Raw genomic sequence first — 13,574 nt, forward strand, 5'->3', positions numbered from 1 at the left:
CACAGAGCAGAGGTGGTCCTCAAAGGGAAAGGGTTGGAATTTCTAAGGACAATATTGTAAGAGAAAAGAATATCCATAAAATGCTACTTATTTTTGCCTTCTGTTCCTGCTACCCTGTGCTGGATCCATGAGTAGCCTTGCCTCATGTATTTATCTAATCTGAATGTGAAGCTTGGGGTTTGACAGCTAGGTTGATGATGATTACTTTGAAGGGCTTATCTTTGGGCCCAATAACTTTAGTGTCAAGCCTGGACTTTGTTACCTATCTGTGAGTAGGTAGTACTTCCCTCCATATTTTTTGAAGAGACAAATTTAAGGAGGTAGAAATTGTTTCCTCTTTATTCCTTCATGTGTCTTTCTTGCTCCTCACACTAATTTTTAGTTCCTGTTTCTCAGCTGGATTATTATGGCAGATTTGATATAGAATAGCTTTTCTTACTCCCCCATTTGCTAATTTTTGACCATGGGGCAATAGAATGAAAATAATGAAACAGTGGTGACTGTGAAAGAAGAAGGGCTTCTGTGCATGTGTGTATGTATATGTGCATGCACATACACATACCTATGTTAATATACATGTACACATATATTATGTACCTATCTATGTATCTGTATGGCATAGTTGGTGGACGGGGTGGTTTGGAGGATGATTTGATTGGAATTCTTGATATATCTTAATTCAAAACCATCTTTCAGACTGAGAAAAGTTGGGAAGCTCCACTTAGAGCACTAAGGTCATTGGGTCTCCAACCATAACCCTCTCCTATCACTTGACTTTTCTTAGGACCCCTTTCCCCAAAGTGTAAGCAAATGATTGGTAAAGATGAGTGGAACCTATACACTATAGTTGGTATCAACAATCAGGGAAAAATAGGATGAACTCCCTGGCATTTGTTTTGGGGGTGTTTACCCCAGGTTGCAGAATTGAGCCTCATCTTTGTGAACGAAAGACACTTGAAACCATCAGAGAGGTTACTGGGAACTCTTTGTGCTGGAGAGGTTCAAAGAAAACCAATGCAGTAATTTCATCCCTCTGCCCATTCTACAGGTGAGTCCACTATATTCTTTGGGTCCTAGGACCAGGACCAGAAATGCATGGTTCATCTAATTAAATTCTAAAAGAAGCAGTATATGTGGGATGTCATGGCAGAGTCAATAGAGTCTTCAGCAGAAGGGATTAGAGTATGAGACAGGGAATGGTCCCAGGTAGGAACTTTGCCTGCCTTGTGGCATTATAATAAAACTTTGCCCCTTGGCGATGATTTAAGCCTGTGGATTCATTCTTCACCAGTCCCTACCCTCATGATTTGTATCTCATCAAGAGCATGGTAGAACTGAAACTCAGCTTGATTCTTATATAATAATGATTCCCAACATTTATATTAATGCCTACAATGTGCACAGCACTGTTTTTTGCCCTTTAAAACTATCACAATTGATTCTCACAACAGCAAACTGCACAGATGTTAAATAACTTCCCCAAATCATATGGCTAGAAGTGTTGGAGACTGGATTTGAACTTAGGTATTCCTGACTCCAATCAACGTATCACCTAGCTGTCATAATGAGCACTGAATTGGCAAATATAAAATCTGATTTTAAATCGTCCTGTCTGCTACTAAGAGATTCAGATCCTGACCTTGATACTTCCTGTGTGACTTTGGACAAGACAGTTAACCTCTCTTCTCTGGGGCTCACTTTCCCCATCTATAACATTATAGATTTGCCTCAATGCCATCTCCCAGTCTGTGATCTCTAAGATCTCGAAACTCCCTTGCAGCTCTAAAGATCTATGGGTCTTTAACTCTGTGACTACAGGCTGTACCTCTGATCCCAGTCACAGAGTCATACAAGGGAATGGCCAAGAGATGGGGGGTGAACTCATGTGTATCCATCTTGATCCTAGAAAAAACAACTCAACTTTCTGCTTTTCTAACAGAGGGGCAAGAGTAATCTTCCTAAATATGGAGTTCAGTGCTGTTAAAGGAAATATAAACGAGATCAACCAAATCATTTCCAATGGAACAGTAATGAACTGAACCAACTATGCCCATAAAAAGAACTCTGGGAGATGACTAAAAACCATTACATTGAATTCCCAATCCCTATATTTATGCACACCTGCATTTTTGATTTCCTTCACAAGCTAATTGTACAATATTTCAGAGTCTGATTCTTTTTGTACAGCAAAATAACGTTTTGGTCATGTATACTTATTGTGTATCTAATTTATATTTTAATATATTTAACATCTACTGGTCATCCTGCCATCTAGGGGAGAGGGTGGGGGGGATAAGAGGTGAAAAATTGGAACAAGAGGTTTGGCAATTGTTAATGCTGTAAAGTTACCCATGCATATATCCTGTAAATAAAAGGCTATTAAAAAATAAATAAATAAAAATTTAAAAAAATTTAAAAAAATAAAAAAAAAAAGGAAAAAAAAATTAAAGGAAATATAGACTCTCCTACTAGGTTAATAACCCTGCTCAACTGAAGAAATTCCATTTAATCCCTCCCCTCAAAGCTTTCTTTTCATTTCAAAGACATGAAGACTTGCCTTTGCTTGGGCTTGTAATATTATGAGATCTGTGGGACCTGGTCCCAAACAAGGGAGAGAAATCTTTAATGAGCTGGCAATTTAGCAGACATGTTAACTGTTTCTTGGAACCTTAATTGACTTGGCTTTTCTCTCCTGGGTAGACATTTTACACTAGTACAACTTATTTCCAGTTTCTAAAAGGCTGACTTGGGATGAGCCAGGGAACCCTCTGACCACAGGTTATCCCTTCACCCCTGACCAGCCCACCCTCTTCTAGAGTTATAACTGATGTTTTAGAAACTAGCTTCTGATTCAGAGGAAAATGAGTCCCAAGGAGTTGAAATATCTTTTGTTCAATATTAGTCCCACAACTTCTTAATGGCCAAATCAAAATTAGAAGTGATCTTAGGCCAGGATTCCCCTCACAGTACAATACTGCCTCCAGAAGAGATGGTTTAATTCTCAATTTGATAGGTTCGAATATCCTCTCCACTGGGGTAAGTCATAACTCCTTTGTCACAAAGCAGAGCTTCTATAGGAATTGTGAACAAAAAAAGGGAAACATTTTAAATATACTCAATCGATTTACATTTAGTACCCATTTCACCCCTGCAGCCAACCTCACTGTGCCCAGCTCAATTTTCCATTGGCTTCTTTGACATTGATTTCTCTTATTCTACCTGTTTAATCTTTTCTTCTCAATTTTTGCTAGATCATCATCCATTTCCCATTCACTGATTTGTAGGTCTTTCATAGGCTTTGACATGGATACCTCTGCTACTCTGTTCCTTTCCCTCTATCTCACTCTTTTCTCTCCCCATAGATTCATTTATGAACTTTATCTTGGTAACTGTCAGGTGGATTCAACTATCAATTAATTTTTTCTTGCTGGACATTTCCACATAGATATTCCACATTTCAAACTCAACATATCCAAAATAGAGCTCTTTGTCTTCCCTTCCCTTTCTGACTTCCAGGCGTTTTCCAGACTTCCTTAGTTCTTGGAGAGAAATAAACATCATTCTCCCAGTAACTCGGATTCAACCTGAGTTAATCTTGATTCCTCCCTCTTCCTCACATACCACACATCTAGACCAAATTATGTCCAATCTACTTCTAACATCCTTACCACCTTTCAAAGATTCTTCACTTTTACTGGAAACTTTCATTCAAATATTCATCACCCTTGTAATTAACTCCTAATTGGCCTCCCTACTGTCAAACTCTCCCCTCTCCAATTCAGGCTTCACACAGCTGCTAAATAAATATTTCTTAGCCATCTGCAACCACAGAGAAGACAGTGGGAACTGAATATGGATCGCAACATAGTATTTTCACTCCTATTGTTGTTTGCTTGCATTTTGTTTTCTTTCTCATATTTTTCCTTTTTGATCTGATTTGTCTTATGCAAGATGATATTTGTGGAAACATGTGTAAAAGAATTGCACATGTTTAACATATAGTAGATCATTTGCCACCTAGGGGAGGGAATGGGGAGAAAGGAGGGAAAAAAAATTAGAACATAAAGTTTTATAAGGGTGAATGTTAAAAATTATCCATGTATATATTTTGAAAATAAAAAGCTTTAATTAAAAATTTTTTTCTAAAACTCAGATGGACTATCCCACTTACTTTTTTAGTTGGTCCCCCATAATCTATAGAATAAAACATAGAGCTTTTCACAATCATATTTATTATTCCTTTTCATGTAATCTTTATTTCAGGCAAACTGTGATCTTCCAAACTTCCTATCCCATCTCCTTGCTCAGGCTTTTTTCTTTGTCTTTGCTTCCTCCTATCTCTGGAAGCCTTTTTCCATCCTCCTTTGCCAACTAAGTTGTTAATTCTTTCTCTTTCCTCAAATTATTTTATCTTAACTGATTTGAGTATATCTTGCATCCCTTCCTAGCCATTTCCAAGTATTTTGCATTTTTGTCTTTATGTTCCCAAGGCCTAGCTCAGCCCTTGGAATGTAGTCAATAATTGCTGAATTGAATTGAATCAAGTCTTATACTTTTTCTTCACTTTTAGCTGGAAGAAAGTTTTCATAACCCACCCGGCCACATGCTACAGAACAGTATGTCCAGGTATGATCTTCTGAGTGAACTTTTGTTTCTGCCTCTCGGGAACAAACTTAGGCTTTTTGGTAAAAGAGGTCTTGAAAGCAGATTAGGGACAGGCGGTGCTTGTATGTTGTAAGCGCATCTATATTCTCTTCACAATCACCCAGTTACCCAAGCCCATAATCAAGTTGTTGCTAGCTGAGTTCTTGTCGGGGACTGAATTATTCAGACTGGATCCTGCTTTTACAGAGGATACAGTTGCACATTGAGTTATCCCTTCCACATTGTGGGGTTTAGAGGTGTGGATCCCCTGTGATCTGGAAAATCAGTAAATTTTTTTAGTTCTCCCTTTGTACCAGAGAAGAGGTCTGAATTTTTTCTTTCTCTTTTATGGGGTATTCAGAGTACCTTATTGTGAAATTTGGGTTAAGTATTTGCTCATGGACTCTGTGTCATCTGCTGGCCTTTTCATATCATCTGTGGCTTCTGCAAAACTCCCCTCAAATTCCCATTTAATTTCTTATGCTGACTTGCAATACATTGAAACCATGATAGGGAAGAGATGACTATATAATACTTGATGTTTAAGTAGATTTAGCTTGTCACTGATACCATACCTCTAACTGAAGACCTTTTAAAATAGTTGAGAAAAATCATTGTAGGAAAGGAGCTGGCATTAAAGCCAGGACTTCCTGGATTCAAGGCCTGTCTCTGACATATTCTGGGTTCATGACCTTGGACAAGTCACTTAAGCTCTAAATGATTTAGTCATCCTTCTAAGACTATAAATTGCAGAAAAGACATTGACTTGGATTTAGTTGAAGAACTTCCCTATATCTAATGAAATTGCAGGTCTCATCCCTATTCACATTCCTTTGGAAAGCTTGCATTTAAAAATTGAGAAACCTTCCAATCAATATCTTGGGACAAATTGGGTTGATACTGAATGTGACATTACATACATTGTGCCATTGTACTCTTTATCCTTGTCACAATTCAAAATCATTTGCTGATTTGGATCCCAGAAGTGAGGGAGAATAATGATTTTCAGGATTCTTTTTGTGCCAATCCTGCCCAAAACTATTTTGTTTTAAGTGAAAGGAGCTAGTTTTATTTAAATAAAACATGCCTAAATTTCCCCAGCCTTAAATTTCTCCAGGTTCAATCAACACTCTCATGCTATAATTAAGATATATAGGACCACATTTATTCTGACAAACTATTATTCAGCAACAGAACTAGAGACAGACTCTATTGTTAGTTAGCTGACTCTCAGCACTAATTAGGTGTTTGTTCTTTCTTGAGTCAGTCACTGACTTGAGAAAATATTTCTACTGAACAGATGGAGATCATAAGATCAAAAAGACCATATGCAGATGAGGAAACTGAACCCCAGAGAGATTAAGTATTTTGCCCAGTCACACAAGTAGTGCCAGAGGTAGGTTTTGAACCCAGATTTGCTTATTCCAGAGACAGCATTTTCCCCTTATACCACAGTCTCATTAACTACTGTTGCTTAGAGTGCAATAAAGTTTTGATGGTACTGGCCTAAGAACTGAGACTACAGCTCCATGTCATACCATCACTTTGCCTCTTGATTAACTCGGTTTTTGGTTAATGCACATTTCCTTCTGCTGACTCTGCCTGATAGATCCTTGTGATTCCCAGCCCTGCCAGAATGGAGGCACATGTGTTCTAGAAGGGTTAGACAAGTACCATTGTCTCTGTCCCTTTGGATTTGGAGGGGAAGCCAACTGTGGTAAGTGTTTGTTCTCTTAGCCATCAGTTTCTACTGATCTGTAACAATTGTTTTGAAAGCAGCAGCTTGCTGTGGAGCCATGCAAGGTCCAACCAGAGCACTCCCTGTAGTTTGGTTTCGTTTTCCAGCCTCTTTATCAGTGCTTTCAATGGAAGGTATAAGGTGAAGCTGTGATGGAGGACAAGATGATCCCATTCATCTACACTGAGACATTTCAAAATAAAAATGATTGTTGCTGGTCACAAGTAATCCATGCCTTTGAGTGCCTGGTTGCAGACTGTATCTGTGTCAGCCTCTGAGTTCTGTATCTAGACTGTGATGTCTTTCTCCTCCCTTCCATGGAGAAAAGGCCCTTAGATTTGGCAATCAAGAGCTCAAAGTTTCTAATGAGCTCTTGCTTGCCAAATCTAAGGACCTTTTCTCCATCCTTATCCTCCTTGACTTTTCTACAGCATTTAACACTCTTGATCACATTCTTCTAGATACTCTTTCCTTTTTGAATTTTCATGATTCTGACTTCTCTCCTTGTGTTACCACTCCCTTTTTAGTCTCCTTAGCTGGATCTTCATGTCATGTCCTTTAATTGTGGGGTTATCTTTTAGCTCTGCACTATCTAACTTGGTGATCCTATGGGTTCAATCATGTTTATGAAATGATTTCAGAGACTTGTGTATCTACCCTTAATTTCTAATCTCCAGTCCTACGTTAGCAACTACCTAATATTTCAAACTAGATATGACCAACATCTCAAAATCTCACATGTTCAAAGCCAAATGGACTATCTTTCCTTTATGTCCTCCTATCTTTGGAATGTCCTTATTATTGAGGGCACCATCAACTTCCCAGTCACTTGGGTTTACAACCTCATTGTCATTCTCGGTCCCTTACATTTTTGTCATTTTTACCCTCCCAACCCCTGTTATATGTCCCTTCTCCATTCACACTGCCTCCACTCTTGCTTAATCCCTCTTCAGCTTCTAAATTGTTTGGTCTCCCTTCTCAAATCTCTTCCCTGTTCCAAGCCATCCTCCCCCTCAAATGCCCCTTTGATTTCCCTGAAGTGTAGATCTGATGATATTACTTGGTAACTCTGATGGTTCCCTTCCACCCCATGATCAAACAAAGTCTTATGGCATTTATAAAGCTCCTTACAACCCAGCCCCCTTTGTATTTTTAGTCTTCTTACACTTCACTCCCATCCACACACACACACTATGATCCAATCTTACTGTTCTGCTTTTCCTACTTTATTGTTCCTCAAACATGATATCATCTCACATTTTTGTGCCATTGCCCTGGCAGTTGATTGATTGATGATAATGATGATTTCTCTCCTTTCAGCACCAAAGTTGAGCCTGGAATGCAGTGTCAACATCCTTTTCTTGCTGGATAGTTCCTCTGGTACAACTCTGGAGGGATTCCTTCAGGCTAAAGCCTTTCTAAAGAGGTTTGTTCAGGCTGTGGTGAACATGGACTCTCCGGTAAATGTGGCAGTGGCCCAATACAGCCAGGAGGTAGAGATCCCAATCCAAATGGGAGAATACGAGGATGTGCCCAGCCTCATGAAGAGCCTGGACAGAATGCATTTCACGGGAGGAGCCACACTGACGAGCAGAGCTCTGGAATATGTTACTGATCATGGCTTCAGGGACACTCTTCCTTTGGGAGAGACTCATGACCCCCAGCCACGCCGGGTAGTGGTCCTGCTTACTGACTCAAGGTCCCAAGACCTTGTGGCAGGATCAGTAAAATATGCCCGTGATCGGAATCTCTTCCTGATTGGGGTAGGTAGTGAGTTTCTGAGAGCAGAGCTGGAAGAAATCACTGGCAACCCAAAGCAGGTAATAACCTACTCTAACCCTCAAGACCTTTTCAACAAAATACCTGAACTCCAGAAAAAAATCTGCACTCTCCAGAAGCCAGGTAAGATGTTTATTTACTAAGAAATAAAGAATATTGGTTTGGGAAGCTTCTTCTCAAAGGGAATCTTGACCCAAATAACCCAGAGCTCATTGAAAAATATACCCCTCCTAATAAAAGGCATTCATCTCCAGTCAATAAACATTAAGTACATACTATATTACAGGGAATCTGCCAATTTCCGGATATGCAAACATGTTAAACAAACCTGTCCTCTGAGAACTTACAGTCTTAACTAAAGAAGGTGACTACTTCTCCCCCCCCCCCCAAAATAAAAATAGAAAAGAAAAGGAAACTGAAAAGTGAGGAGGTATCTGGTGCAGAAGTATGGAAGAAAAGTAAAAAAAAAAAAAAAAAAAAAAATCAAAAGCAGTATAGCTGGTGAGAAAGGGGAAAAGACTAAGTTGAGGCCTTTTCTTAAGTAAAGGTGTTAGAGCTCATGACCCTGACCTCCAATTAGCAGGGCAGAGAATACCAGGCAAATTCAAGCTTGCAGGAAAGTGAGGTTTCCTAGTGACAAGTTAGTTTCCTGAGGAAGGAAGGATATCCAAATGTCAAGCCCAGCAGTTGGAAAGTAAATTGCTGAAGAAAACATTGACATAAAGTAAATGGTGTTTTTACTAATATAGATAACTTAGAGAAGCAATGTGATATGTTGATATTCTAAGAAGAGAGCTGTCCTAGCTGCCCATCTCCTCACTGGGAGTTCTCTGTACCAAGGAAATTACAAATTTAGTACATGAGGAACTCAAACAGGTTTCAAAATTCAACAGATTTTGAAATAAATCTCTATTTAGGACAATGGGTTTATAGCAATAGCTGTTGTTCTACCCTGCCCCCATCCCACTTCTATCACTTCCACTTCCATTCTATCCGCAATCTAGTGAAACATGGATCTCTTCTTAAATCCATGTTTTTAAATATATAAAATAAATAGAATTGTAGGAAAATCAACCAATTGTATTGAAGTAAAGTTATCAACTTAAAAAAAAAGTTAGCTGGTCCCAGGTTAAAAACTCCTGGGCTAGATAGTGATGTATTACAGACTTTGATGTTTGTGTTCTTTTAGGCTGCCAATCTCAGTCACTGGACCTGGTTTTCCTGTTGGATGCATCAGCCACAATGGGACAGGAGAACTTCTTGAAGGTCCAGAGCTTTGTAAGAGAGAGCTCCCTCCAATTTAACATCAACCGGGATGTGACCCAGATAGGCCTGGTTGTCTATGGCAGGAGGGTCCAGACCACATTTGCCTTGGACACACACCCTACTAGCTCCAGCCTCCTGCAGGCCATCAACCAGGCTCCTTACCTGGGTGGGACAGGCTCCACTGGCAGCGCTCTCTTGCATGTCTATGATGAAGTGATGACTGTGCAGAAGGGAGCCCGGCCTGGTGTGAGCAAGGCAGTGGTTGTGATTACCGAAGGGACTGGCACCGAAGATGCAGTTGTACCTGCTCAGAAGCTTCGAAATAATGGCATCTCCATCCTGGTCATAAGTGTGGGACCTGTTCTGAAGGAGACGCTACTACGACTTGCAGGCTCTCATGACTTCCTAATACATGTGCCTTCTTATGAAGACCTAAAGAATTATCAAGACTTATTCATCGAAAAGATATGTGAAGGTGAGCTGTGATTGTTAATGGTTGTGCTGTCCTAGACCTCGTGTAGCCTCTGTGTTTATGAATTGTAGTTCTTTTGCCAGTTTCCTTTTGACAAGAAAAAAATGGGTCATAGATTTGGAGGCATAAAGTATCTGAGAGATCAACCAATACAACTATCATTTTATAGATGAGGAAACAGATTCCAAAAGGTTAAATCACACAGTGAGGAGCATCATTGGAATTTGAGCCTAAGCCATCTTCAAATCTGCAAAAAAATTTTTTTTTCCTTCTGGAGGTATAAAAGGTATATTAAATAACTGAGGAATAGTTACTAGATATGACGTTAACAAATGGAGTGGAAAGAAAATAAGCCCCAGGTTGTCTCGTGGCTTTGCATTTACCAGCTCTTTAACTTTGGTCAAATGACATCTCTCTAGACCTTAAACTTACTCATTTCTAAAATGAGAAGATGGACTGCATCAGTTTCTTAAATTTTGATGAATCACTGATTCTCCAGTGAAGTCAATTTAACTCTTCCCTAGAATGATGTTTTTTAAATGAAATAAAATACACAACATTATAAAGCATGTCAAAGATTAGTGAAAAATAATACATTTCTTAAAAAATTTCACAGATCTCAGATTGAGTCCTTGGGCTAGATAAATGGTCCTGAGATCTCTCCCAACTCCAGCATTCTAAGCATGTTATGTGTACAAATTCTACTTTAATGCTGAGATGTAGCATGGTCCACTCTCACTGTTCCAGCCTGCCCTAGCCTAATAGTATAGAGGAAAATAGTGTATTTGTGGCCATCTTCTCTCCAACCCTTATAATTTTCTGTTAGGTTTGTCAGTTTGTCTTAATCCTGTCTCAGTCAATCTAAGTGAAGACCCTTGAGTTTGACTGAGCCTTTTCCAGGTCAACAATTTTTCTATTCTAGAAGCCAAGCGGCCAGCCAACCTCTGCAAACCTAGTCCATGCATGAATGATGGGACCTGCATTCTTCAGAATGGGAGCTATCGATGTGAGTGCAGAGGCTGGGAAGGCCCCCACTGTGAGAACAGTAAGTGAGACAGTAGCTACTCATTTACTTTGGATAAAGAAGAATGGGAGTGTGTGTGTGGGTGAAAGACATGGATCTCCTCAGGAGTACTTCTCACAGGTTCTCCATCTTTAGAACTATTAGTTCCTAAGACCCTTTTTGAGGTCATGAACACTTAATCTTTTTGTTTTTATTTTTGTTTTTTGCTGAGGCAGTTGGGCTTAAGTGACTTGCCCAGGGTCACACAGCTAGGAAGAATCAATCCTTTTTAAAAGAAATTTTGAGTTCCAAATTCTGGCCTTCATTCCTCCTCCTCCCCCACCAGAAAGGCAAAGCAGTATATCAATTACAAGTGTGAAATCTTGCAAAATATTTTCACATTAGATGTTATATGAAAAAATGAACTAGAAGTAGAAGAAAAAAAACTACCTTTCAAATTGCACTCAGGCTTCATCAGTATTTCCTCTGGAGGTAGATATCCTTTATCTTGTCTTTTCTAATAGTCTTGGATCATTGTATTGATCAGAGTAGTCTTTCACAGATGATCATCATTACATTATTTAGCTCACAATGATCTCCTAGTTCTGCTCATTTCATTTTGCATTACAAGTCTTCATTTTTTCCCCCTGAAATCATCTCCCTTGTTATTTCTTATAGTATAATAGTACTTCATCACAATCATGTTGCAGCTTGTTCAGGTATCCTCCAACTAACTGATGGACATCTCAATTCCCAATCCTTTGCCACCACAAAAAGAATTGCTATAAATATTTTTGTACCTATAGGTCATTTTTCTTTTATATTTTTTTGGGTGCAGACCTAGTAATAATGTTTCTGAGTCAAAGGGTAAAAACAGTGTTATAGCCTTTTAAGCATATCCCCAAATGTTGTTTTCCAGAATGGGTAGACCAGCTCACAACTTCACCAGCAGGTTAATGAATTATACCTATTTTCCCTTCTCTCTTCCAGCATCTGTCATTTCTGATAAGGTGATAACTTCAGAATTGTTTTGTCTTTTTTAAATCAATAGTAATTTGGAGCATTTTTTTTCATGACTATAGTTAGCTTTGATTTCTTATGCTGAAAACTTCCAATTCATATCACTTGACAATTTATCAATTGGAAAATGAGCTTCATTAAAAAATTGAGGCCTTCTCATTTCCAAAATATATAGAGAGCTGACTCTAATTTATAAGAAACCAAGCCATTCTCCAATTGATAAATGGTCAAAGGATATGAACAGACAATTTTCAGATGATGAAATTGAAATCATTACCACTCATATGAAAGTGTGTTCCAAATCATTATCAATCAGAGAAATGCAAATTTAGACAACTCTGAGATACCACTACACACCTGTCAGATTGGCTAAGATGACAGGAAAAAATAATGATGAGTGTTGGAGGGGATGCGGGAAAACTGGGACACTGATACATTGTTGGTGGAGCTGTGAACGAATCCAACCATTCTGGAGAGCAATCTGGAATTATGCCCCAAAAGTTATCAAATTGTGCATACCCTTTGATCCAGCAGTGTTTCTACTGGGCTTATACCCCAAAGAGACACTAAAGAAGGGAAAGAGACCTGTATGTGCCAAAATGTTTGTGGCAGCCCTGTTTGTAGTGGCTAGAAGCTGGAAACTGAGTGGCTGCCCATCAATTGGAGAATGGTTGGGTAAATTGTGGTATATGAATGTTATGGAATATTATTGTTTTGTAAGAAATGACCAGCAAGATGAATACAGAGAAGCTTGGAGAGAATTACATGAACTGATGCTGAGTGAAATGAGCAGAACCAAGAGATCATTATATACGTCAACAACGATACTGTATGAAGATGGAATCTGATGGAAGTGGATTTCTTTGACAAAGAGACCTAATTCAGTTTCAATTGATCAATGATGGACAGAAGCAGCTACACCCAAAGAAAAAAACACTGGGAAATGAATGTAAACTGTTTGCATTTTTGTTTTTCTTCCCGGGCTATTTCTACCTTCTGAATCCAATTCTCCCTGTGCAACAAGAAAACTGTTTGGATCTGCACTCATACATTGTATCTAGGATATACTAGGACTGCTTGCCATCTAGGGGAGGGGGTGGAGGGTGGGAGGGAAAAATCTGAACAGAAGTGAGTGCAAGGGATAATGTTGTAAAAAAAAAAATTTTACCCTGGCATGGATTCTGTCAATAAAAACTTACTATAAAAAAAAAATTGAGGCCTTTATCAGAGAAATTTAATTTTTTTATATTACTTCATTGTCTATAGTAATTTTCCTGTTTATTATCTTTTAATTTGGTCTATTTTTGCTTTGTGATTTGCTTTGTGGCTTTTTGCTTCCGCTTTTAGCGGAAGCATAATAGATTTTGCCCCATATACTTATTTTAATTCTGTGGGTGTCTTTCTGTATCAAACATATTGTTGGATTCTGGTTTCTAATCCATTGTGCTGTTTCCCTTTTATAGATGAGCTCATTTACATTCAGAGTTGAGTACTAATTGTGCATTTTCCTCCATTGTATTTTCTTCTGTTTACCCTTCTCTTTTTTTTGGGGGGGGGGGGAACAGTTGGGGTTAAGTGACTTGCCCAGGGTCATGCAGCTAGTAGTGAAATAGAACTCAAGTCCCTCTGACTCCAGAGCTGGTGCGCTATCC

The 13,574-nt window shown here is 38.9% G+C and overlaps 1 protein-coding gene across 1 annotated transcript in view; it reads left to right on the top strand.

Annotated features, from left to right (window-relative positions):
* VWA2 (von Willebrand factor A domain containing 2) overlaps positions 1-13,574 on the top strand; it is a 50,277-nt gene that overhangs the window by 33,127 nt on the left and 3,576 nt on the right. Inside the window, exons 8-13 of the mRNA XM_003755372.2 lie at positions 916-1,048; positions 4,571-4,626; positions 6,254-6,361; positions 7,703-8,284; positions 9,351-9,902; positions 10,822-10,944. Coding sequence (XP_003755420.1) covers positions 916-1,048; positions 4,571-4,626; positions 6,254-6,361; positions 7,703-8,284; positions 9,351-9,902; positions 10,822-10,944 — 1,554 coding nt within the window. The remainder of the gene's footprint in view (positions 1-915; positions 1,049-4,570; positions 4,627-6,253; positions 6,362-7,702; positions 8,285-9,350; positions 9,903-10,821; positions 10,945-13,574) is intronic.

Source organism: Sarcophilus harrisii, chromosome 2 (assembly GCF_902635505.1).
Source record: "Sarcophilus harrisii chromosome 2, mSarHar1.11, whole genome shotgun sequence".
NCBI lineage: Eukaryota > Metazoa > Chordata > Mammalia > Dasyuromorphia > Dasyuridae > Sarcophilus > Sarcophilus harrisii.